Raw genomic sequence first — 26,005 nt, forward strand, 5'->3', positions numbered from 1 at the left:
CTTCCTCCTGGGCTCCAGTTTTTGACTCGGTCCCAAGCTGGACGAACGTGTCTTTCTGACTCTCAGCGTTTCTTTGTTTCCATTCTTCAATACAAGGTATCTTTCAGTTTCGTTTCCAGTGTGAGCAGGCTTTTAGTCTAATCCGCTGAAGGCCGTGAACAGGCATCGATCTACAGGCTGGCAGATCTGTTCCAGCTATACTTCTCCTTGGAGAGAGTTGGTTTCCCGGTGGATTTCATTGTTACCGGGTTATTTTAGCTGCTGGAGCTTCAGTCCTCCTAGGCAGCAGCTTTTACAGAGATCGGAAGCGCGCGCCTTCTCCAGCTCAGCTGAGCGGCGCTTATCTTCCCGATCTCATTACTGGCGCTGCTTTGTTCCGCGCGGCTTGTTTTTGCACAGATCTCTCTGCTGTGAAGCCCGTAAGTCGCTGTTGGTGCGGGGGGCAAGGCCGCTTATCAGTAATTGGAATCTGTAGACCGTTGGGGCACTTGGAGCAGTTAATTTAGGTGCGAAAAGCGCAGACGCCATTTTGGGATCTCCTCCCCCTTTCTCTGGGATCTTGTGCTTCTCATTTAACTTTCAAGTCTGGCAGATATACTCTAGTAAAGGACAAGCCTATTGTTTGCTGGCTTTAAGCCATATATTACTTCTATCCACCAATGAAAGTGACTTTCTTCTCCCTAGTGGAATAATTCTCTCCCATATGGCGGATCAGGCTCAGTCCCAACCTAAGAAGCTACTTCCAAATGCCACCATCTTGAGGACCCACTAGAAGGGTCATCAGGCACCATCCCGAAAAAAGGGCAAAGTATCCAAACCTCCTTCTCAGGCCCCTACCAGGCATGAATCCAGGAGGCACAAAGCTCTGGAGAAGGTGGCCTCTAAAGCACAGCAGCTAGCCCAGACAATGCCTGGCAGTCCTACTTCCTCCATCCATAGAACCCAGGAAGTGTTTCCCTCTAGATCACAATCATCTATTTCGGATAACCCTTCTAATTGGTCTCCAAATCAATCAACATCAGCTCCTCACATTGATCCAGCAATTCTTTTTCAAGATTTGGCTCAGCAACCTGTTTCTCAACTTGCAGTTTCTACTCCTGTTCCAGGTCTTAGCACTAGCACTAACCCAGATTCCCAGCCTATTCCTCCTATTCCAGGAGATTTTTCCAACCTGCAATTGCCACCAACGTTTGGAGTTCTTATTGCAGAAGCCATCAAATCTAGTCCAGTTCAATGCCTTCCTCAACTGTCTGCTACTTCCTCTGCTGGTGTTCAGACACACCACAGTTTTCACAGGCCAGACTTGTCTGTCTCTGAACAAGGTGGCCAGCATTCCCCAGACCAATCAGAACATGATTCCATATTTGAAGAAGGAATCCCTCCAGTTGATGCCCTTTCAGAGGATGAGGGCCTGGATATCGACCAGCCTCCTTTTGTAGGTCTGTTTAAGCCTCAACTTTTCAAATCTCTCCTTTATAAGGCACAGGTTTCTACTGGCTTAGGAGATGTTTCCTCTTCCAAGAACCGTTTTCCAACAGGGGAAGGTGCCTGATCTTCGGACCTTTCGTCGTGAGCTAAAAACATATTTATTCATTCAAGCAGGACTGGCATAAATAGTTGATTTTAAATTGGGGTTTTAGTAATATTTTAAATTTTTAAATCTTTTAAATTACCGGCCGTTTAGTAATAGTTTATTTTAATTTCTTTTAATTGTATATATTCTGTATTTTATTCCGGCTGTACACCGCCCTGAGTCCTTCGGGAGAAGGGTGGTATAAAAATTTAATAAAATAAAATAAATAAATAAATAAATAAGGTCCCTCAGGTTCACCATCGGAACCTTCCACTTCTAATGATATGGTCCCAGCACCTAAACTTTTCACTGAAGTGGTGCAACGCCAATGGGTGGTTCCAGGATCTGGTCCATTTCCTAATACCATTGATAAACGTCTCTACCATATGGCACCAGAGATGTCCAGCCTTTTACAGGTTCCCACAGTAGACGCTCCTGTAGTAGCTCTAGCGTCGTCCACTCATTTCACGGGGCCTCCTGAGGAATCCCTCCGTCCTGAAGTCAAACGGGCTGAGAAAGTGTTAGTGAAAGGTCATCAAGCGGTGGCCTGGTCAGTCAAAGCAGCTGCTTCTGCCTCCTTTTTCAACAGAGCCACCATCATCTGGCTCAAACAATTACAAGCGAGAACCCCTTCTGCTGATATTCGATCTCACCAGGACCTCAATAAGACTAGCCGCACTGGAATATTCCGCAGATGCCACACTCAATGCGACCAGATTTGCGTCTAAGGCAGTGGAGTCCATCACCACTTCCCGCAGATTATTGTGGCTCAGGAATTGGCAAGCAGATAATAGAAATAAATGGAGACTAGCTTCTTCTCCTTTCTCAGGTAATAAATTGTTTGGTGCTTCATTAGATCCAATTCTCATTGAATAAGTGGAAGATCCTCCCCTCTCTTTCACGACGCACAGAGACTCGACCTTCATCATATACTCGCCAGCAGTCCTTTCATCAGTCAGACTTATCATTCTACCAGCCCAGACCTCAAAGACCTTTTCACTCCAGAGGAAATTTTGCCCAGGAAGGCCAGGTCAGATCCAATCCCAAATACCCTTCCAAGAAGTCTTTCAGGGGGGGCAGGGGTAGGGGATTTTGCAGAAATAGATAATTCCCTCTCTGCCCTTCCCATTGGCGGCAGGCTTACCCATTTTGCCGATCAATGGGATCTTTCAATTTCGGATGCTTGGGTTAGACACACAATTCAGTTTGGACTTTTCCTAGAATTCCTCTCCCCCCCTCCGAGGATTTTCATACCATGTCCAGTTTCCCGCAACAGGGCTGACAGGATGATTACAGAAGAAGCCATCACTCATCTTTTACAAATAAATGCCATTCAGAAGTTTCCTTCCCCCCAACGGGGTCAAGGTTTCTATTCACGTCTCTTTGTGGTACGCAAATCCTCGGGGGGGCTGGAGAGCAATCCTTGATCTCAAATCACTAAATCGTTATGTTTCGTATCATAAATTTAAAATGCAGTCTCTTCAATCCATTTTGGATTCCATTAGACCGGGTGATTTCCTATCTTCCATTGACCTCACGGAGGCTTACCTCCACATTCCCATAGCTCAGGAACATAGGAAATTCCTTAGGTTCTTCTACAAGGGTGATCATTACCAATATTCTGCCTTGCCCTTTGGGTTGTCTTCGGCACCCAGAGTGTTCTCCAAGGTGCTAGGAGCTTTAATTGGCTACATACGCTCCAGACCTACTCGAATTCAATTCTACCTCAATGACATCCTTATACTTTCTAATTTGGCTCCGACAGCTCGTTCTGACCTGTCTTACACCATACAAATTCTCCAACTTCACGGGTTCTCCATAAATTGGGAGAAAAGTCACCTTTCGCCCTCCACAAGACTTCTGCATTTGGGGGCGGAAATTGACATGACTCTATCCATCGTATATCTTTCCCAAGAATGTCAGGATAGTCTGAAACAGCTAGCAGAACAAACCATTTGAGCTAGTTCAGTATCTCTTAAATCCCTTTTACAATTATTGGGCAAGATGCTTTCTACCTTTGGTATTGTTCCCTGGTCTCGTCTCCACAGCAGGGAGCTGCAGTGGATGCTTGTTCCGTACCAAAAACGACAACTGGCCAATTCTCTGGCACTGGTTCATCTCCCTCAATCGGTACGCATATCGCTTCAATGGTGGACTACAGAGACCAATTCCAGAGGGATCAGGTTCAGAGAATCAGTCAGATTCACTCTCACCACCGATGCAAGTCTCACAGGATGGGGAGCACATCTTGGACATCACATAGCTCAGGGTACATGGTCCCTTCACGAACAGTCCCTCCCTATCAATCTACTAGAATTAAGGGCCATTTTCCTAGCCCTGTTGCACTTCAGCAAACAGGTAGCAGGACAAGATATTTTGATCCTCACAGACAATGTATCAGCGAAGGTCCACATCAACAAGTGGGGAGGGACTCACTCAAAATCACTCATGAGAGAGACCTTCAAACTAGGTCTATGGGCAGAACGTCACCTCCTTTCCATTTGAGCGGATCACATGTCAGGAGAGGCCAACATTCATGCAGATGCCCTAAGTAGACAGAGGATAGACCACACAGAATGGAGTCTTCCTCCCGATCTCTTCATGGAAATAGTTCAACGATTCGGTACTCCAGAAGTAGATCTGTTCACTTCAGAGAACAATCACCAGCTTCCATGGTATTTCACCAGATTTCATTCCCCCAGAGCCGAGGGGGTGAATGCTCTTCGCTGCCCTTGGCCGCTGGGCCTCCTTTATGCGTTCCCTCCTATTCCGCTAATTCACAGGGTAATCCGCAAACTATTGGAAGAGAAGGCAGAGTTGATCCTGGTGGCTCCACACTGGCCACAGAGACCATGGTTTGCAGATCTGTTAGCTCTATTGATCACCAGACACTGGAGGATTCCAGATGACAAGATACAACTGCTACAAGGGACTCTGTCACACCCGGAGCCTCAATGGTTTCAATTAACCGTTTGGAGGCTGAGTGGGACATATTAGTTCGATTCCACATTCCTTCTGAGGCTATTCCTACCATTCAAGCCTCTCGTCGTTCTTCCACACTCAGAATTTAGCAGATGACTTGGTGAAGTTTCGTTAGGTGGTGTCGAAAAAAAGGTTTCACCAACGCAAGCAGAGGTTCCTCATATCAGCTCTTGCAGGAAGGTTTAGATTCTGGTTTATCGTCCAACACCCTTCGACAACAGGTGGCAGCAATATCTTCAGTACTCACCTGTACCACATCTGATTCTTTGGCTATTCATCCAATCATTCGCAGATTTCTTCGAGGAGCCTCTAATCTTCGCCCACCCATGGTTCACAGATACCCATTTTGGGATCTCAATAAGGTCCTCTCTGCCTTGACAAAGCAGCCATTTGAACCTAACTCTGAAAGTTTGCTTCCTGATAGCCATCACGTCAGCTCGTCGTATTTCAGAGCTAGCTGCACTTTCTATCCACAAAGACCTTTGCATTTTCCATCCTGACCGGGTTGTCTTACGTCTGGATCCCACCTTCATGCCCAAAATTAATTCCCTTTTCCACCGCTCACAAGAACTTGTTCTTCCTAACTTTTGTCCCAATCCATCTCACCATCTAGAAGTTCTATGGCACACCTTGGATGTCCGCCGTGCTATAAAGATTTATCTACAACGCACTTCAACTTTTAGGAAGACGGAAGCGCTCTTTGTCCCCTTCCTTCCTGCATCATTGGGACTTAAGGTCTCAGGTCCTACTATCGGTAGGTGGATCAAATCAACCATTGCCGACATCTACCCACCCAAACGGACAACGAGCTTTGGTATGTCCCATCATCCTGACTGCCGTTTCTCACCAGGGTGGAGAATGGGGCGTTGGACTTACCAGACATGCCCTTTCTCATGACGGTGAAAATGGCAGTAAGCCCCTCCCTACATGGGCCAGCCACCAGCTGAGGAGGAGTGGGAGGGAAATCACTGTTTTTAATTTCAGAAAGACACGCCAGTCTGCAATAGTCCCTTCGCAAAAACTGGAGCCCAGGAGGAAGAGGTGGGGCTTAAACAGTTGCAGACTCGGTCCTTCAATCTTGACGGACAGGTCAACCCCATCATCCTGACTGCCGTTTTCACCGTCGTGAGAAAGGGTGTGTCAGGTAAGTCCAACGCCCCATTTTCTCAGTTTTCCTAGTTTTTGCTTTATAGAAGACCAATGAAGTGAGATACAGTGGCCGAAGTAATATGATGAAAGTTTCTTCAGGTTTCATTAAACATTATTGAGCTTGAGCTTCTGAATACAGCTTCATCACTGACATTTTTTTTTACGTTTTTAAAATCAGGAATCCCTTTGTCCCAAGGCTCAGTGCTCTTCTATTATAGCTTGCTTGAGGTAAAAGTGGCTTGGTGGATATGTACCTCATCTGCAAAGAGATGATGAGATGAAGAAAACTTTCTCTGATCCTGGAGAAAGCAATTTCCCCACAGTGCCTCTTTAGAGAAAGAGAGGAACAGGTGAAGTACAGAAAGACACTACATTTCTTCCATTTTCCTCACATCTTCCTTTTTTCTATTTCTTGGTCACATTTCATAACTAAATGATACACCGCTAGGATTTACAAGCAGTCCTCGACAGGGGTGGGATCCTACCGGTTTAACAACCGGTTCACTAGGCACATCCGAACTGGTAGAATCCCACCCTTGCATGTAGGAATAATGAGGAAAAGGAAATTTAGTTTATTAATGAGCAACCTGCATTCCAATAAAGTTAAAACTGTGGATACTTAACAAAACTGTGCTGTTTTGGCTGCCTATGTATTCAAAGAATTAATTTCATGCGTGTATATACATGCAAGAAACTAATTCTTTATATTCATATTATATATAATTTGCCAATTCTCAGATATGTTGAACTACATTTGAATATTTTTGAATTTTAGATAATTACTTTGTGAATAGAAAAAGTGGTAAATATTACTGGACCGAGAGGGGAATGTTACGCCTTAATAGAATTTGGATGCAATTGATCATAGGGAGAAAATAGACTCACTGCTTATTGAAATTCTGAAGGTGGGTTTTCTCTTTGACTAAAACGTAGCGCCTCACTCTTTAAAAACATTTTTCCATAATAGAGAGAATTTATTGCATAGCAGAATGAGACTCTTTAGATTTCTAATAACCTTGGCCAGCTTAGACTGTTTATTTTGGAATTGCCTGAGTCGTGATAATGCCAGAAGTAAAAATACTGGAATTGTCTCTTGCTAGATTTGTCGGAGGGCAGGCCTAGTGTATTTCTAATAGAAAACACAGATTAAACCCCCACATTTAGAAACCTCAGCTCCTGTTTCTAACTCTATCAGCAGGGGTTGAGATGACTCTTTTCCCTCCCAAGTCCTAATTACTTATGTGAGATGCTACTAGCTTTAGCGTTCCTGTTGAGAGAAAAATATATTTCTATATTTGTTCCCTCCTTCATCTTCATATTATCATGCTGGTGCATCCTATTCTTAGCAACTGTGCCAATGTAGGAGCTGTTTGCAACAGTAAAACTGTTTTGAGAGTGTGGAAACTTTGTATACTGATCATTGGGTTGTTTTGGAGTGAGGGGAAAAATATACATACGGATATGCTAGGAAATTATCATTGGCCACCGTTTTTTTTTTTATAGAGAGAAAAGATCCTTGTACTGATGGTAGTTAGGACTGTTTACTTTTGTGGGGTTTTCTGGGCGACACTTATAAATATCCAATAAAATTATTTTCACTTAGAGCAAATTCAAAATAGCTGAAACAAGCATATCTAAAATAAAATGGTATGGTAATCAACTAATCCTTCTCATTCACTCCTAACAGTAAAGCGGAGAAATTGCTAGTCACTATCCACATACCAAAATCAGTTCTCAGGGTAAGTTTATGATCAGTGAGGGACCTAAACATTTAAGCATATCATTAGAAGGCAACACAAAGGTCATCTAATCTAGTCTCTTGCACTGCAACATATCTAGTGTTACAACATTCCTAATATAGCTATCCAGACTTTGCTTTAAAACCCTTAATGATTATGATTACAACTATTCCACTTTCTAAAACAGACTGTTCCCTTCTTAAACAATTAATTCTCTTAATTGCTTTCTAATGTTTTCCTGAATTCTTTTTCTTGTAATTTGCTGTTATCTAAACCTTTCCTTTGAAGCAACGATTTCATTGTATGTGACCTATCCTTCAAATAAATGATACATCTTTTTAACAGTCTCATCTCCAAGTGAAACAGCAATTCTGTCAAGCTTTTCCTAATACCAGTTAGCCAGAAAGTACCCTGTCATCTTTGCCTCCATGCTGTGGGATATATTTTAATTTATCAGTCTTGTTCCTAAACTATAGTGTCCCCTGAAGTGAACAGCAGAATAACATAATAAACGTTTCATGATTGAAATGCAGCCTTTTTGTTGACGTGGCCTACAGTGTGCAGCTTTCTAAGGAAAGAGAGAACAGTTAAACTGGAACGTTCATTTATTTTCCTCTTGTTTACATTAACGTAAGTTGATCATTTGTAACAAAAGAACAAAGAAAAATATCAACAATACAACAAAGGGGAAAAAACACAAAAAACACTCTTTTTATTACTCAAAGACATTGCTCTGTCTTTCAAGTCTTGAAAAGTTCAACAATTTTAGGTAAAGGTAAAGGTTCTCCTCGCACATACGTGCTAGTCGTTGCCAACTCTAGGGGGCGGTGCTCATCTCGGTTTCAAAGCCGAAGAGCCAGCGCTGTCCGAAGACGTCTCCGTGGTCATGTGGCCGGCATGACTCAACGCCAAAGGCGCACGGAATGCTCTTACCTTCCCACCAAGGTGGTCCCTATTTTTTCTACTTGCATTTTTACGTGCTTTCGAAACTGCTAGTATTGCAGTACTTGCAGTACTGCTGGGATAAGTAATGGGAGCTCACCCCATTACACGGCAGCACTAGGGATTCGAACCGCTGAGCTGCCGACCTTTCGATCGACAAGCTCAATGTCTTAGTCCCTGAGCCACCATGTCCCCTTCAACAATTTTAAGCTCTAGAATTAAATAGGCTAATAGGGAGCATTACATGAGAAGTGGACCCTTAGTTTAAAAGCTTGGGAGACTGAAGCCAGTCAGAATGGTTTCCGGTAAAACTGCATGACCTAGGAATTGACCTAGGAATGTATCTGGCTGTCCACAAAAGTTGCATTGAAGTGAATGTTGTCTGTGCCAGGGCAATGTTTGAAAGGTGCTACATCTTTCCACTCTGTCATTATTCATATGCACTTAGCATGTGTACACTGTCATAGCTCTCATCTAATACATGTGCCTTGGCAGTGCCCAAGTTAAGAAACACTGGTGAAGCTGTTGAATTCTGATGAGCTCCAGTTAGGCCTTGAGTCTTTCCTTATACAGTGCCTCAATGGGTGAGCCCTTTTTAGGAGTCCCCATTGGAATGATGATTTAAGCAGCTTTTGAAGTCTGCTTTTGTATTAATTCATCATTGCAAAAAGCTATTCATAATGCTCAGATACATACAGTCTATAGCAGCGGTCCCCGATCTTTTGGATTAGGATTTGCTGTCCAAATTGTTTGCCTCTTTAGATGGTCCTTACTTTACAACAGTAACTAGGATTGGATTTCTGCTGCTAAGCTATGTGTCAGGCTTGTCTCAGCTTGGGTATTTAGGAAAGAAAGGTCCTCAACTCCATATGTAGCAAAAGGTATACTTTTACAAAAGCCAAGTGATTATGGTATAAGCAAAGCTGGATCTGAATATTCCTGCTCAAAACCTGCCTTTTCCCCATTTCCCGGGCCCTCCCCCACGTGATGAGTTCATAGGTGTCCAGTGACATTTGAATCTGGTGTTTTGGTAACCACTTTAGATTTGGTGCCTCTTTGGTGGTACTTTTGCATTCTGTTCTCACGCTCATGTCCTTGGATGTGCTGGTCTCTTCTGGATTGGCACCTCTGATTCCTGTTATCCTGTCATCCCTCCCTCCCGCATTTTATGGCAGGATGCCAGCTAAGCGAAGCAAGCTGATGCATTTACGATGGCAGACCTGATACAATGCATTTGTAAATCTCTGTTGTCATCATTAAATGAGGATTGTGGGTGATTGTGCAACTTCCTGCCAGCTTTCAACAAGCAAAGTCAATGGGGAAACTAATAGGAAATTGCAAATCATGGTTAGGACAAGCCGTTCTTTAGGTTGCACATTAGTATTGCAGGTGAGTGGTATGGAATGTGCCGAGGTTACATGGATCCCTAACTTTTCCACTGTGTCTCCACTCTTGGTTCAAATTGGACTACGATTCCCAATCTTGTTTCTTGGTTTGAGGAAGAGAATTCTTCTTTCATTACCTTGAAGCAAACTCTGTCAACTGCACCAGCATATACATTCCATAGTTATTGTAAATCCTTTTACGCTATTTCATGCTTAGCAGGGCATTGCCTCAGGAGTACTAATTCAGCTTATGGGTCCTGGGCAATGGCCTGTGGCTTACTATTCTTTGAAACCTGATCGGATAGCAGCTGGATGCCCATAGTGTTTGCAATTGACAGCAGTTGCTGCCCTTCAGCTGGGGTGTGCTCAAGATATTCTTTTGAACCATTCCATGACCTTGCTAGTTCCACAAGCAATAGAAAATTTGCTGCTTTCTCAAAATACCCACTATATCTCCATTCAGTTTTTACTTAGTATGAGAAACTTTTGCTGCTAATATGACTCTCAAGCTCTATCAGACTTTAAATACTGCTCCCCCCTTCCTGATTGTGGGGCAGTAGCAAGCACTGTTTCTACTTCTGGTCTTGACCTCATTGAAGACCCATGACATCACCTCACCTGGGAGCTATGAGTCATCTTTTTTAAGAGGATGGTTGATGGTGCTCTGACTACTCTGTTATCATCAAGCTTTTGTGATAGAGGCTCATGCTCTGGCCACAATTATATCTGATAAGATTACAGAGTTTGTTGCTCTAACTTGTATTTACACCCTAGCAGCAAGTTTCTCAGTGGCCAATGGCCATCTGCACTAACTCCAGTATGCTTTTGATATTTGGTCAGATTTTGGTAATTAAGGGCTTTCCCCTTTCTAGATACCTCTTTGTTAATACAGCTGTGGCTTCCCTACTGTAATTTCTGTTTCCTCTTGCTGGGATGACAAGGACACCCATCTTTAGCATAAGGTAACTATTTGGATTAGGCTGTGGCCAAATATCTGCTATTTCTGGTTTTTTGTTTCCCCTCTCAGTCCTTCTGCTGTTGAAGTTTTGGCCTTTTCTTCTCCAGTCTGTCCTTTTTCTGGAACAATGCCTTCTGTTTCCTGAAGAGGCTGCTTGGAAACACTTGCCCCCCCCTTCTAATGGCATTTAATGGATTGCTCATGCCCCCTCCCCCTCTACTTCTTTAGATTACACTGCAAATTTTGACATATTGGTGTGTCTCAAACAAGTTGCATAGCAAGTGGTCGACAGCTGTGGGGTATGTGCAGAACTCAGCCTACACCCTCTTAACTGCTGTCACCAGCACTTCCCCTTGGATGCATGGACCATTCCAGTCTTTGCAACTTCATTTCATGGATATGCCTTCTTATATTGCCACCTACTGATTGTAATGGGGCACCTTTTCAAGCCTTTCCTACTTCTATGGCCAACACTGTAGCAGTAGTAAAGTACTTACAAAAGAGATCATTCCACAACATGACTGCTCTTTCATAATAAGAGAGATGGTGGTCTACAGTTTGCTGGCCACTTAAAAAAAAAACATATCCAAGGCTTTGGGAACCAAGAAGAAGCTCCACGCTCCTGATTACCCAATTTCTAATGAATTGATAGAGAGACCAGCTGACTATAACGACTCAATTGGCCAAATTCTATACTGAAATGGGATTAAATTGGGTAGAGTACCTGCCATATGCTCTCATATTCATGTAGCCATCAAGCCAAATAATGGATCTCTTTATTTGGTAGGGTCTTGCCACTAGATGCTATGTACCTTGAAGCTTGTACCTCTCTGCTGGGAAATCACAATCTTCAGGTTTTTTTTTTAAAAAATGTATTCTTGCCAGAAATTCACAGTCCAGCCTGTACCCCTCAATTAACCCAGTGCACTCCATCCAGCCAGGTGTTTGGTTCTGCTTAAGAGACTCTGATGCAAGACCTTTCTGGAATCAAGGAGGGGAAAATGTGTATATCTTGTTCTGCTTACCACCAAGACTTAATAAATGTGCAAAGGAAAGAGGTCCGATACAATTGGACCCAAATGAAAAGGATTACCTTACTGGCAGGGAAGATGCAAAGAGAACAGCAGATCAACCTAGAAAAAGCTGACTGCCAGGCATTCACTGGTTGTAGAGATCAGAACAATCTAGGAACTCCTTCTGTTGATGCAAACCGGGCTGTTTCATATCTCCTGTATTTTTATCTGCATAGTGACCAATGCATACAACCACAGATCCTGGAATCAAAATCAATAATTAGGCAACATTATAATTCTGTGTCCCTTCTTAGTGAGTATTGCTATCTTTGATCTTTAAGACATTTGCTTTCATCTGCTAACTTCTTATCATGCAAGCTATCTATTAGATTTTTTTTTATCCTGGCTTTGTTACTTTATAAGTAACTCAAGATAGCGAAGATACCTAATAGTCCTTCATCCTCCTATTTCCCCCACAACATCAACCCTGTAAGGTGGGTTGGGCTGAAAGATAGTCATCCAGCTGGAAAATTGATTTTTCTTAAAAATTGCTGGACTACTGGGAAAGGATGGAGTCTAGAAGCATCTGTACGCTGACGACACTCAGCTGTACTTTTCCACCCCGGACCACCCCAATGAAGCTATCGAAGTGCTGTCCCGGTTCCTGGAAGCCGTACGGGTCTGGATGGGGAGAAACAGACTCAGGCTCAATCCCTCCAAGACGGAGTGGCTGTGGATGCCGGCACCCCAGTACAGTCAGCTGCACCCGCAGCTGACTGTGTGGGGCGAGTTAGTGGCCCCAAAGGAGGTGGTTCGCAACTTGGGCGTCCTCCTGGATGGATGGCTGTCCTTTGATGAACATCTGGCGGCCGTCTCCAGGAGGGCCTTTTACCAAGTTTGCTTGGTCCGCCAGTTGCGTCCCTTCCTTGACCGGGATGCCTTATGCACAGTCACTCATGCTCTGGTCACGTCTCAGTTGGATTATTGCAATGCTCTCTACATGGGGCTGTCCTTGACGTGCACCCGGAGGCTACAGTTAGTCCAGAATGCGGCTGCGCGAGTAGTAACGGGAGCCGCTCGTGGCTCCCATGTAACACCACTGCTGCGTAGTCTGCACTGGCTTCCTGTGGTCTTTCGGGTGCGCTTCAAGATTTTGGTCACCACCTTTAAAGCGCTCCATGGTTTAGGACCTGGGTACTTACGAGACCGCCTGTTGTTACCTTATGCCTCCCACCGACCCGTACACTCTCACAGAGAAGGTCTCCTCAGGGTGCTGTCCGCCAAACAGTGTCAGCTGGCGGCCCCCAGGAGTAGGGCCTTCTCTGTTGGAGCATCGACGCTCTGGAATGAACTTCCCCCTGGCCTACGCCAAGTGCCTGATCTTCGGACCTTTTGCTAAAACACACTTATTTATTCAAGCTGGACTGGCTTAATGGTTTTTAATATTTTAAACTGGGTTTTCTATTGTTGTGGGGTTTTAAATTTTTAAATTTTAAATTTAAATTTTAAATATCGGCCTTTTTTGTAATATGCTCTATTTTAAATTTTGGTTTAAATTGTATATATATTGTGTTTTATTTTGGCTGTACACCGCCCTAAGTCCTTTGGGAGAAGAGCGGTATAAAAATTTAATAAATAAATAAATAAATAAATAAGAAGTATTTTCCATTCATAATCTTAATAGATAGCCTGCCAACTGATTGCTAGGCAAACAAACCTTTCTGTTTACTAGTTCTGCAACAAATTATTAATATAACTATCATACCAGCATAGGGCAGTATCTGACAGACCATTTATAGTATAGCGGCATCTCTAGATTATTTCCAAAGAAGTAATCTAAGATTCTTTCTCAACTCAAAAATTGTATTTTCATAATAATACCCATGGGGAATTCTCTAGTCTATCTCAAGATGGTCCTGTAACCTGTTTAAGATGGGTCAGTGCTGTTGCTGTTTTTGAATGATGAAAGGATTTGTAGAAGTGGAGGATAAGGAATGCGGGGTTGGGGGGGAATAAGGAATACCAGGTGACCCTTTAACTGTAATTAAAGTTATTAAACCCATGAGGTGTAAGAGCTCTTAGTGCTCTTCTCTAATCACAGATCACATGAATAACATATATGTAGCATAAATTCAGGTAACTATACCGTTGTATAGAAGAGGAGGGAGGGATGTTAAACTCCCCAAGCTTGTAAAAAACTTCAGATGGGCCATATATGTTATGAAAACTCAGAATTATATGGATCAGACAATTTAATAACATAAATAATGCTGTTCCAACCCTTAGATTCCAAGTATTATGTTCATTTAATGAATCTTTTTGTCTGCACAGCACTGGAGAAATGCTGCAGTTTGTTCGTTCATTCATTCATTCAATCAATCAATTTCTGTAGCTGAGACTCAGCCAGATAACTCTGTGTGGCTTACAATTCTAAAATTACAAAACAATTAAAAACATTAAAACAATAAAAAACATCCATAAAATAAATAAGTACAAACAGCAGCCATGATGATTTTTCAACTAATAGTAAAGCCAAATAATTGGATCCTTAACATATGCTGAGCCCCAGCCCTATGTACATAGCCAAGTTTCTAAAGCTTTGCAAAAGTCAAACAGGGTTGGGGCTATTCTAATTTCCAAGGAGAGAATATTCCATAAAGCAGGGGCTACTGCAGAAAAAGTCCGTCTTCTAGTTCCTGCCAATTGATACCCTTTGGCTGATGGGATCTGCTGCAGAATGCCCAATCTGGATGGATAGAAACTCTTGGAAAAAGAGTTAGATAACCCTCAGGTAACCTGACCTCAAGCCATGTAGGGCTTCAAAGATGACAACGAGCGCCTTGAATTGCACCTGGAAACACAGCGGCAGCCAGTGCAGTTCATGGAGAAGTGGCGTTGATGTGCCATATAGCCAGCACTATTTATTACCCATGTAATAAATGTATAATAATATATTGCATTGTAATATATTAATATAATATAAATATCTAATAATATAATACATGATGTAAGCAAACACGGTGACCTCCATATGATAGCTCTCCTCCAGGTCCAGAATTGCCACAGCGTAGATGGTGGAGAGCCAAGTTGCACCTGTAATCTATTCAGCCTGGAATATTTTTTGTCTGCAGACTGGGAAAGGTATATACTGTAGCTGTACAATCTGGTTGGAAAGAAACATGCATTCTCAGATATAGCACCTCTCAGGTGCACATAAGAAGGAATCTAACTAGCAATGAAATATTACATTTGGGAAGCCGGCCTCCTCTAGCCTGCAAGGGAAAGAGCTTTGAGGATTTTGATGGCTCATAAAACCTTTGATTGAAGGATACACACCAAAGGTAAGAGGGAATCAGTAGGACAGTGCTTTGGAGTGGAGGAATTGCAGACTTGCAGGAGGCTTCTCCTGTACGCTGCTAAGAGAGTCCAAAGCAATGGGTTGTTAACTTCATCTGATTGGCCTGAGACTGAGTTGAATTTGTTTAAACACACCTCTTCTTCCTGTTTAGCTCCAGTTTATTAACTCAGTCGGCCATAGAGAGACTACCTCCTTTAGCTCCATTGCTTTTGACTCTTTTATCAGCTCATAGGACTTCAATAAATTAGGAAATTTTTTTAAAAAAAGTTTTAAAGTGCCCAATTGTTTTTCTTGACTGCTGGGAGCCGGAGCGGCAAGGGGCGCAGCCCAGCGCCGCTCAGCTGAGCTGCCCGAAGGCCGGCGGCCATTTTTTCACATTCCAAGCCTCTCAAGCCTCGTAGAATCGCCGGTTTGAGGAACGGACATCGCTGGACCTCACCAAACTGTAAGTGGAGGCCAGCGGAGCGCAGGAGAAGCCGTGGTGTCGGCTTCGCGCCTGCAGGGGTGGAGAAAAAGATCCGTGGTGTCGGAGGCTAGTTCCCCCTGACAACGCTGCAGGAAAAAGAGCGTTAAAGGAGCAGTGGTGACTGCTTCGCCATTTGGGACCCCAAAGCAACCCCCAGGCAGCTTTTGAATGCTTTGAATCCAGCTGTGGTGTCAGCTTGGTGCTAACTGGCCCTTATTGTTTGATCTTATTCCAGGATTCTCAGATCAGGGCCACTATATTATTTGGGCATATATTCCAAGGCCTCTGATAACCACTAGGCCTCATTTCCAAGATGGCGGATCGCAGCAGATCTCCTTCCCGGGCTTCTGCCTCGCCCTCCCAAGGACACCTTACTAGCGTGGCTCCTCCCCCTCACAAGAGCAGATCCAAATCAAGGGCTTCTGCCACCAAATCTAAGTCTTCTACTTCTCTCCAAACCTCTGCTGCTGCAGAGAGAGATGCCTCCAGAAGACAACGGGCCTTGGATAGGCAATTTGATAAAGCAAAACAAAGATTAGCAGAGGAAGGCAGGGAAACTTCTGTTCCACTAACTGAAGATTCTCCTTTATTAAATCAGCCTGGATGGTCTCCCACTATCCCTAGTGGTTCAGGAGAAAACCAGGAAACAATTTGTACAGTTTTTGGAGATTCTTCTAGAGCCATGCCTGAGCCTCCACATCAGGCACCTTCTGCCACCTTCACTCCCACAGCAGCGGGAGTCTCCCACAGAGAGGACAGTAATCCTGCCATTCCTCAGGATATACGTCATCTTATCATGCAAACCATTTCTCAAGGCATTGACAATGCCTTCACTCAGAGAGGTTTCCCAGCTCCATCTCCTTCGGGCAGCTCTGACCAAAGACCCCATTCTAATAGCCACCCACCCAGACTATGCGCGTTGCACACGCTCTCAACCCCTTCACACCATAGTGAGGACTCCTTTTGGGGAGGAAGACATAGCAGAGTATAATCTGTCTGGTCTGTTGGCTGTCCAGGTCCAGCAAACGCATTGTCAGATCTACGCTAGATGCATCCTGCTAGGTCTAGGAGAAATCCTGTGATCTCTAAGGTTAAGGAAGCAAGGAGTCTTGTCATGTGGCTGGTCTGGCTTTGTCCTTAACAATAGGTCTGTCCTCTGTGATGAGAAGGAGGCTGCAGCTGAGATAATGGAAAGTTAATTTGCTCAACTGTGCACCATTATCACATGCTCATCCTAATTCCATCTACACAGTTCTTGGTGCCAGGGCTGGAGAGGAGCGGAGGGGCAGGCAATTGCTGGCTGGCTCTCCCCTTCTCTTCGCCATCCCGCCTTCCCCCTCCTCTATGCAGCAGGAAGGGTGTTCTGGATTTGTTGTCTGCCTTTCCTTTTTATGTCTTTTCTAAAGTTCTGTTGCTCTCTGTATACTCACCATTCCAGCTTTGTCCTCATAATTCACTCACCCAATTTGGTTCAAGCCAGTTAGGACCAGAATGGATGGCTTTAAGGGAGAGAACTTTCTAAAGCCAAAGGAGTGTAAGGGATGAATAGAATGTAAAGAATAAGACAGCTGTCATACTGTAACTATGCTTGATATTCAGTTAAAGAGGAAGTCTAATTGCTGATAGTTCAATTGCTGATAGTTCAATTGCTGATAAGAAGGTGGCGTTGATTGAAAACCTGCTAGATAATGAACAGACATCGCAGGAGGAAGGAGGAGATAGAGGGGACAACTGGGGTTCAAAACAGATTGGTGGAAATCTGTATAATACGGTGTACTTTGGCTTGCTAAGGGTCTCTCTGTTTTATAGGAGATACTATGCAATTCTTGGTCTGGTCTGTTGGCTGTCCAGGTCCAGCAAACCCATTGTCAGATCTACGCTAGATGCATCCTGCTAGGTCTAGGAGAAATCCTGTGATCTCTAAGGTTAAGGAAGCAAGGAGTCTTGTCATGTGGCTGGTCTGGCTTTGTCCTTAACAATAGGTCTGTCCTCTGTGATGAGAAGGAGGCTGCAGCTGAGATAATGGAAAGTTAATTTGCTCAACTGTGCACCATTATCACATGCTCATCCTAATTCCATCTACACAGTTCTTGGTGCCAGGGCTGGAGAGGAGCGGAGGGGCAGGCAATTGCTGGCTGGCTCTCCCCTTCTCTTCGCCATCCCGCCTTCCCCCTCTATGCAGCAGGAAGGGTGTTCTGGATTTGTTGTCTGCCTTTCCTTTTTCTAAAGTTCTGTTGCTCTCTGTATACTCACCATTCCAGCTTTGTCCTCATAATTCACTCAGCCAATTTGGTTCAAGCCAGTTAGGACCAGAATGGATGGCTTTAAGGAGAGAACTTTCTAAAGCCAAAGGAGTGTAAGGGATGAATAGAATGTAAAGAATAAGACAGCTGTCATACTGTAACTATGCTTGATATTCAGTTAAAGAGGAAGTCTAATTGCTGATAGTTCAATTGCTGATAGTTCAATTGCTGATAGTTCAATTGCTGATAGTTCAATTGCTGATAGTTCAATTGCTGATAGTTCAATTGCTGATAGTTCAATTGCTGATAGTTCAATTGCTGATAAGAAGGTGGCGTTGATTGAAAACCTGCTAGATAATGGACAGACATCGCAGGAGGAAGGAGGAGATAGAGGGGACAACTGGGGTTCAAAACAGATTGGTGGAAATCTGTATAATACGGTGTACTTTGGCTTGCTAAGGGTCTCTCTGTTTTATAGGAGATACTATGCAATTCTTGGTCTGGTCTGTTGGCTGTCCAGGTCCAGCAAACGCATTGTCAGATCTACGCTAGATGCATCCTGCTAGGTCTAGGAGAAATCCTGTGATCTCTAAGGTTAAGGAAGCAAGGAGTCTTGTCATGTGGCTGGTCTGGCTTTGTCCTTAACAATAGGTCTGTCCTCTGTGATGAGAAGGAGGCTGCAGCTGAGATAATGGAAAGTTAATTTGCTCAACTGTGCACCATTATCACATGCTCATCCTAATTCCATCTACACAGTTCTTGGTGCCAGGGCTGGAGAGGAGCGGAGGGGCAGGCAATTGCTGGCTGGCTCTCCCCTTCTCTTCGCCATCCCGCCTTCCCCCTCCTCTATGCAGCAGGAAGGGTGTTCTGGATTTGTTGTCTGCCTTTCCTTTTTCTAAAGTTCTGTTGCTCTCTGTATACTCACCATTCCAGCTTTGTCCTCATAATTCACTCAGCCAATTTGGTTCAAGCCAGTTAGGACCAGAATGGATGGCTTTAAGGGAGAGAACTTTCTAAAGCCAAAGGAGTGTAAGGGATGAATAGAATGTAAAGAATAAGACAGCTGTCATACTGTAACTATGCTTGATATTCAGTTAAAGAGGAAGTCTAATTGCTGATAGTTCAATTGCTGATAGTTCAATTGCTGATAGTTCAATTGCTGATAGTTCAATTGCTGATAGTTCAATTGCTGATAGTTCAATTGCTGATAAGAAGGTGGCGTTGATTGAAAACCTGCTAGATAATGGACAGACATCGCAGGAGGAAGGAGGAGATAGAGGGACAACTGGGGTTCAAAACAGATTGGTGGAAATCTGTATAATACGGTGTACTTTGGCTTGCTAAGGGTCTCTCTGTTTTATAGGAGATACTATGCAATTCTTGGTCTGGTCTGTTGGCTGTCCAGGTCCAGCAAACGCATTGTCAGATCTACGCTAGATGCATCCTGCTAGGTCTAGGAGAAATCCTGTGATCTCTAAGGTTAAGGAAGCAAGGAGTCTTGTCATGTGGCTGGTCTGGCTTTGTCCTTAACAATAGGTCTGTCCTCTGTGATGAGAAGGAGGCTGCAGCTGACTGTACCGGGATGCCACATTACTACACAAGGCAAAAGTTACGGCCAACATGGGGGTTGCCTTACGCCAATCTGAGGGAGCTTCAGATCCATCAGACCCCAACAAATTCCTCTTTACTGAACCAGTCTCAGAGCAACGGGTAATTTATTTATTTATTTATTTATTTATTTTTCAAATTTATATACCGCCCTATCTCCCTAAGGACTCAGGGCGGTTCACAGGCAGTTAAAATACATATAAATACAAATTAAAAAACAACAATTAAAAACTTATTCTATTGCCTAATTTAAAAACAATATAAATAATAAAACCCTTAAAACCAATAACTTTAAAATCTAATCCAGTCCCGCAGATGAATAAGTGCGTTTAAGCTGTGACGAAGGTTCAGGTCCGGAAGTTGACGAAGTCCTGGGGGAGTTCGTTCCAGAGTGGAGCCCCACAGAGAAGGCCCTTCCCTGGGTGTCGCCAGACGGCACTGCCTAGCTGACGGCACCCTGAGGAGTCCCTCTCTGTGGGAGCGCCTGTCGGTGAGAGGTATTTGGAAGCAGTAGGCGGTCCCGTAAATAGCCAGCCCTATGCCATGGAGCGCTTTAAAGATTGTCACCAACACCTTGAAGCGCACGGAAGGCCACAGGTAGCCAGTGCAGTCTGCGCAGGATAGGTAACACGGAGCCCGAGGGCTCCTCTATCACCAACGCAGCTGCATTCTGGACCAACTGAAGCCTCCGGATGCCCCTCAAGGAGCCCCATGTAGAGCATTGCAGTAATCCAGGCGAGACGTCACGAGGGCGTGAGTGACCGTGCATAAGGCATCCCGGTCTAGAAAGGGGCGCAACTGGCGCACCAGGCGAACCTGGTGAAAAGCTCTCCTGGAGACGGCCGTCAAATGGTCTTCAAAAGACAGCCGTTCATCCAGGAGAACGCCCAGATTGCGCACCCTCTCCATCGGGGCCAATGACTCGCCCCCAACAGTCAGCTGAGGACTCAGCTGACTGTACCGGGATGCCGGCATCCACAGCCACTCAGTCTTGGAGGGATTGAGCTTGAGCCTGTTTCTCCCCATCCAGACCCGTACGGCCTCCAAACACCGGGACAGCACTTCGATAGCTTCATTGGGGTGGCCCGGTGTGGAAAAGTACAGCTGGGTGTCATCAGCGTACAGCTGGTACCTCACACCGAAGCCACTGATGATCTCACCCAGCGGCTTCATAGATGTTGAACAGAAGGCGAGAGAATCGACCCTCGGCACACAAGTGAGGCGCCTCGGGGCCGACCTCTGCCCCCCTGTCAACACCGTCTGCGACCGGTCGGAGAGATAGGAGGAGAACCACCGATAAACGGTGCCTCCACTCCCAATCCCCAACCGGCGCAGCAAGATACCATGGTCGATGGTATCGAAAGCCGCTGAGAGGTCTATTAGGACCAGGGCAGAGGAACAACCCTATCCCTGGCCCTCCAGAGATCATCCACCAACGCGACCAAAGCCGTCTCCGTGCTGTAACCGGGCCGGAAACCGGACTGGAACGGGTCTAGATAGACAGTTTCATCCAGGTGCAGAGGAAACTGATATGCCACCATACTCTCTACAACCTTCGCCGCATGAGCGGGTTGGAGACCGACGATAATTACCTAAGACAGCCGGGTCCAGGGAGGGCTTCTTGAGGAGGGGCCTCACCACCGCCTCTTTCAAGGCGGCCGGAAAGACTCCCTCCAACAAGGAGGCACTCGTAATCGCCTGGAGCCAGCCTCGTGTCACCTCCTGAGTGGCCAGCACCAGCCAGGAGGGGCACGGGTCCAGTAAACACGTGGTGGCATTCAGCCTACCCAACAACCTGTCCATGTCCTCGGGAGCCACAGGGTCAAACTCATCCCAACAAATGTCACCAGACCACCCTCAGACGCCTCATGTGAATCGCCGCAATTTTGGTCTAGACCGTCTCGGAGCTGAACGATTTTATCGTATAGATAACCGTTAAACTCCTCAGCACGTCCTGCAACGGGTCATCCCGCCCCTGGTGAAGGAGGGAACGGTCACCAAACAGGGCGGCTGGGCGATTATCTGCCGACGCAATGAGGGAGGCGTAGCAGCGCTCGCTTCCCTCAGTGCCACTGGTGGGTCCTAGTATAGGACCCAACTAGTGTCCGATCAGCTTCTAAGCGGCTAGACCTCCAGGAGCTCTAGGCGTCTTCTCCGGCGTTCATCCCCTCAGCTCCTCGGAGAACCAAGGAGCGGTTGGGATCTGCGCCGGGTCAGAGGCGCAGAGGCACGACACGGTCTAAAGCCCCAGTCGCAGCCGTTGCCAGGCTGCGGCTAGTTCCTCTGCCGTGCCGTGAGCCAGACCCTCAGGAAGTGGCCCAAGCTCCGTCCGAACCTCTCCGGTCCATCAGGCGCCTGGGACGGAACCAACGCGTTGTGGTTCCGTCTCCCTGCGTGTGAGTGGCGGTCAGAAAGTCCAGGCGAAGGAGAGAGTGATCTGACCATGACAAAGGTTCTATGACTACATCTCTCAAATCCAGATCCTTCAACCACTGACCAGAGATAAAAATAAGATCCAGAGTGCCACCCCCGATGTGAGTGGGGCCATCAACTACTTGAGTCAGGTCCAAGGCCGTCATGGAAGCCATGAACTCCCGAGCCACTGTCGATGACGAGCCGGCAGATGGCAAGTTAAAGTCCCCCATAACTAAAAGTTTGGGGGTCTCCACTGCCACCCCGGCAAGCACCTCCAGGAGCTCAGGCAGGGCAGCTGTCACGCAGCAAGGAGCCAGGTACGTGACCAACAAGCCCATCTGACACCTATGACCCAATTCCTTCACCCAAACTCTTCTTAGACACCATCCAACGTCAATGGGGTCACCCTGGTGCCATTCCTACTCCTAGTGGCTCAGACAAAAAGATGTACACGACGGATCAAGATCTTGAGGACCTCCTCAAGGTTCCTACCGTAGACACCCCAATTGCCACTTTGGCTTCTTCTTCCAAATTATACCTTCAGATGCAGCAGAGGGTCTCGAGCGGAGGACATGCAGGCGAACTCTCCACCCGCAAACCCCATCAAGCGGCTTCCTGGGCTATCAGATCTGCCACAGCAGCCTCATTCTTTGCTAGAACCTCTTTGATATGGCTCAGACAAATGCAGGAGAGGATTCCTCAGGATGACTCCAGATTACATCAGGACATAAATAAATTGGTAGCGGCTGCTGAATACACTGCGGATGCCACCCTTAATTCTGCAAAATTTGCATCCCGAGCCCTTGCCTCCAGCATCACCTCCAGGAGGCTGTTATGGCTCAGACAATGGCAAGCCGACATGAAGACCAAATGGCGGTTAGCGGCTGCCCCATTTAAGGGTGGATCTCTCTTTGGTGAAGCCCTAGACCCTATTTTAGTTGAGGGAAAGGACAAACGTAAGATCCTTCCCTACGTCTCTAGACGTTCAGACAGACGTCCTTCTCTTCCTTACCGCAGACAGCCTTTTCGCACCCAGGATCCCGGGTTCCAATCCCCAGCCTATCAACGTTTCTTCCAACCTCCCCCTGACAGGTTTCAGGACAGACAGTCCTTTCGTGACAGGACCAGGCAATCCCAGACCAGACGTCCCTCCCGTGGATTAGGCTTTCGACCTTATCGCAGGAACAAATGACTATCCCAACCAGGATCCCATCGGCAGTCGTCTCACCAAGTTCGTCCCTACCTGGTCCCGCACGACAACCGATGCCTGGGTACTGCAAACCATCACCTTGGTCTCTCCCTCAAATTCAATTCAAATCCTCCGAGGAGATTCATCCAATGCCAGATTCCCAAAGAACCCACCAAGAGGGCTCAAATGGAAGAAGAGATTCAACACCTGCTGTCCATCAGTGCCATAGAACCGGTTCCCACGCCTCACCAGGGGACCGGCTTCTATTCAATTCTTTTCCTAGTGGACAAAAAATCAGGCGGCACCAGAGACCTGAAGCAACTGAACCTTCATATCAAATATCGCAGATTCAAGATGCACTCCCTCAATTCAATCTTAGGAAGCATCAGAAGAGGGGACTATCTAACATCCATCGACCTCAAGGAGGCCTATCTACATGTACCCATCAGACCAGCCCACAGACGCTTTCTCAGGTTCAGTTATGCCGGAGCCCACTTTCAATACAGGGCCCTGCCCTTCGGTCTATCTTCCGCTCCTCGTACCTTCACCAAGATTCTGGATGCTGTGGCGGCCCACCTTCACACAATTCCAGTAAGAATGCAATGTTACCTGGACGATATATTGATTCTGTCGTCTTCCGCCCAGCAGGCGTTACGGGACTTACAGGTAACAATTCAATCCCTACAGGATCACGGCTTTTCGGTCAACAGAGCAAAGAGCCATCTAGTGCCTACGACCGAAATTGTCCATCTGGGAGCAAGAATCAACACCAGATCCTGCCAGGTGTTTCTTTCCCGAGACCGTCTCCTCAACATAAGAGACACGACAAAAAAGGTAAAGGCACTCAAGAGGGTTCCACTTTCACTGCTCTCACAGTTATTGGGAAAGATGGTCTCTTGTCTGTCGATCGTGCCCTGGGCACGTCTTCACTCACGACCCCTACAATGGTTACTTCTCCCACACCAAAGAACAGGCAACAGCCATACCGAAATCAGAATTCCTCTGCCCCCAAAGGTCAGAAAGTCTCTACAGTGGTGGCTGTCTCCAGCCCTGACAAAGGGCTGCTCATTCCAGGAACATTGCCGTCTTGTCCTCACCACGGATGCAAGCCTCTACAGCTGGGGTGCCCACCTATTAGACCAGGTGACTCAGGTTCGTTGGTCCCCCAACGACCTCAAGAACGACATCAACTGGTTGGAAATGAGAGCTGCTCATCTAGCTCTCAGGTATTTCCAAGCGCAGCTATCAAACCATCATGTGCTACTGCTGACGGACAACACTACCACAAAGGCCCATGTGAACCGTCAAGGAGGCACCTGATCCCGCATATTGATGAAGGAGGCTGCAGCCATAGGCCTGTGGGCAGAAAAACATCTTCTCTCACTACAGGCAGCCCACATATCCGGAGTCGCCAACACACAAGCGGATTGGCTGAGCAGGACGACCATCGATCAATCAGAGTGGCAACTGCATCCGGATCTGTTTCTCACAATCACGATCAAATTCGGGCAACCCATAGTAGACCTCTTTGCCAGCCCGACCAACAAACAACTTCCAAGGTTCTTCTCCAGGTTCCAAACCCCAGGAGCAGAAGGAACAGATGCTCTACGATGTCAGTGGCCCCGGGGCCTTCTTTATGCCTTTCCCCGACTCCCCTTCTGCCAAGGGTCATACGAAAGATCTTGGAACAGAAGGCAGAAGTTCTCCTCATAGCCCCTTACTGGCCTCGACGGAGTTGGTTTGTGGATCTGGTGAGCCTGTCCATCAATCCACCTTGGCGAATTCCACTGGATCAGATTTCCCTACGCCAAGGAGCCATTCTCCACCCAGAACCTCAATGTTACCAACTAGCCGTCTGGCACTTGACAGGGAGATACTAAGGAAAGAAAAGCATTCCATGGGGGTCATCTCCACCCTTCTGGCTTCTAGACGCCCATCCACAACGCGTATTTACGAGGCCACATGGTCATCATTCCATCGCTGGTGTCTTAGACATCGAATAGAACCTACTTCTGCCTCCATTAGACATATCCTGCAATTCCTCCAGGACGGATTGGACAAGGGTTTAGCCACCAACACCATCCGCCGGCAGGTTGCAGCTCTTGCCACTGTTTTATTCTGTGACGGGACCTCCACACTTTCTCAACACCCCCGTATCCGACGTTTTCTGAGGGGAGCTTACAATCTGCGACCGCCTCCGGTACACAGATACCCTACCTGGGACCTAACCCTTGTCCTTCAGAAGCTTACGTCTTCCCCTTTTGAACCCTTGAGCTCCTCCAGTCTCAAGCTCTTAACCTTTAAAGTCGCTTTTCTCATAGCCATAACCTCAGCCCGCAGGATCTCCGAGATCGCTGCCCTTTCGGTCAGGAAGGACTTATGCATTTTTCACTCTAACCGAGTCATTCTCCGATTAGACCCTACCTTTCTTCCTAAAATAAACACAAGCTTTCATAGGTCTCAAGAAGTCATCTTACCGGATTTTTGTCCTCATCCCAAGCATCCATCGGAGCGTCGATGGCACACGCTGGACGTAAGAAGGGCCCTGCGTATTTACCTCAACAGAACAGCTCCTTTCAGGAAGACAGAATCCTTATTTGATTCCTTTCAACCAAGGGCTTTGGGCACCAAAGTCTCCCCATCCACCATAGGCAGGTGGATAAAGGCCTGTATTTCCATGGCCTACGACCAGCAGAAACACCATCTTCCAGGCCGCATCACCACACACTCCACCCGCAGCGCGGCCACCACAGCTGCCTGGGCCACCCAGGCCTCTATCTTGGACATTTGCAGAGCAGCCACGTGGGCCTCTCCTTCGCCATTTATTAAAAACTACAAGATGGACCAATTTGCCTCAGCTGAGGCCTCATTCGGACGGAGGGTCCTGCAGCGAGTTCTTCCTGTTGCTGAGTCTTCCTAATCTTTCCTTTCCCGCCCTAGGGATATTTAGCTTGGGTATATCCCATTGCTTTGGACTCTCTTAGC

At 46.1% G+C, this 26,005-nt stretch overlaps 2 protein-coding genes across 4 annotated transcripts in view; both read left to right on the forward strand.

Moving 5' to 3' along the window:
* SRF (serum response factor) overlaps positions 1–26,005 on the forward strand; it is a 90,996-nt gene that overhangs the window by 34,389 nt on the left and 30,602 nt on the right. The gene's annotated exons all lie outside the window — the stretch shown is intronic.
* Positions 908–12,400, forward strand: LOC131189195 (uncharacterized). Its single transcript, XM_058165170.1, has 2 exons — positions 908–1,544; positions 1,817–12,400. The coding sequence occupies exons 1-2, from the start codon at positions 908–910 to the stop codon at positions 2,299–2,301; spliced, it is 1,122 nt and encodes a 373-aa protein (XP_058021153.1). The 3' UTR covers positions 2,302–12,400.

The sequence above is a fragment of the Ahaetulla prasina genome, chromosome 1 (genome assembly GCF_028640845.1).
Source record: "Ahaetulla prasina isolate Xishuangbanna chromosome 1, ASM2864084v1, whole genome shotgun sequence".
Taxonomy (NCBI): Eukaryota; Metazoa; Chordata; class Lepidosauria; order Squamata; family Colubridae; genus Ahaetulla; species Ahaetulla prasina.

Excerpts from the sequence above, each read along its gene's own strand:
- LOC131189195 (XM_058165170.1), top strand. The coding sequence starts at position 908 with ATGCCTGGCAGTCCTACTTCCTCCATCCATAGAACCCAGGAAGTGTTT. Across the intron at positions 1,545-1,816 it reads CCGTTTTCCAACAGGGGAAG|GTCCCTCAGGTTCACCATCG; the intron begins GTGCCTGATCTT and ends TAAATAAATAAG.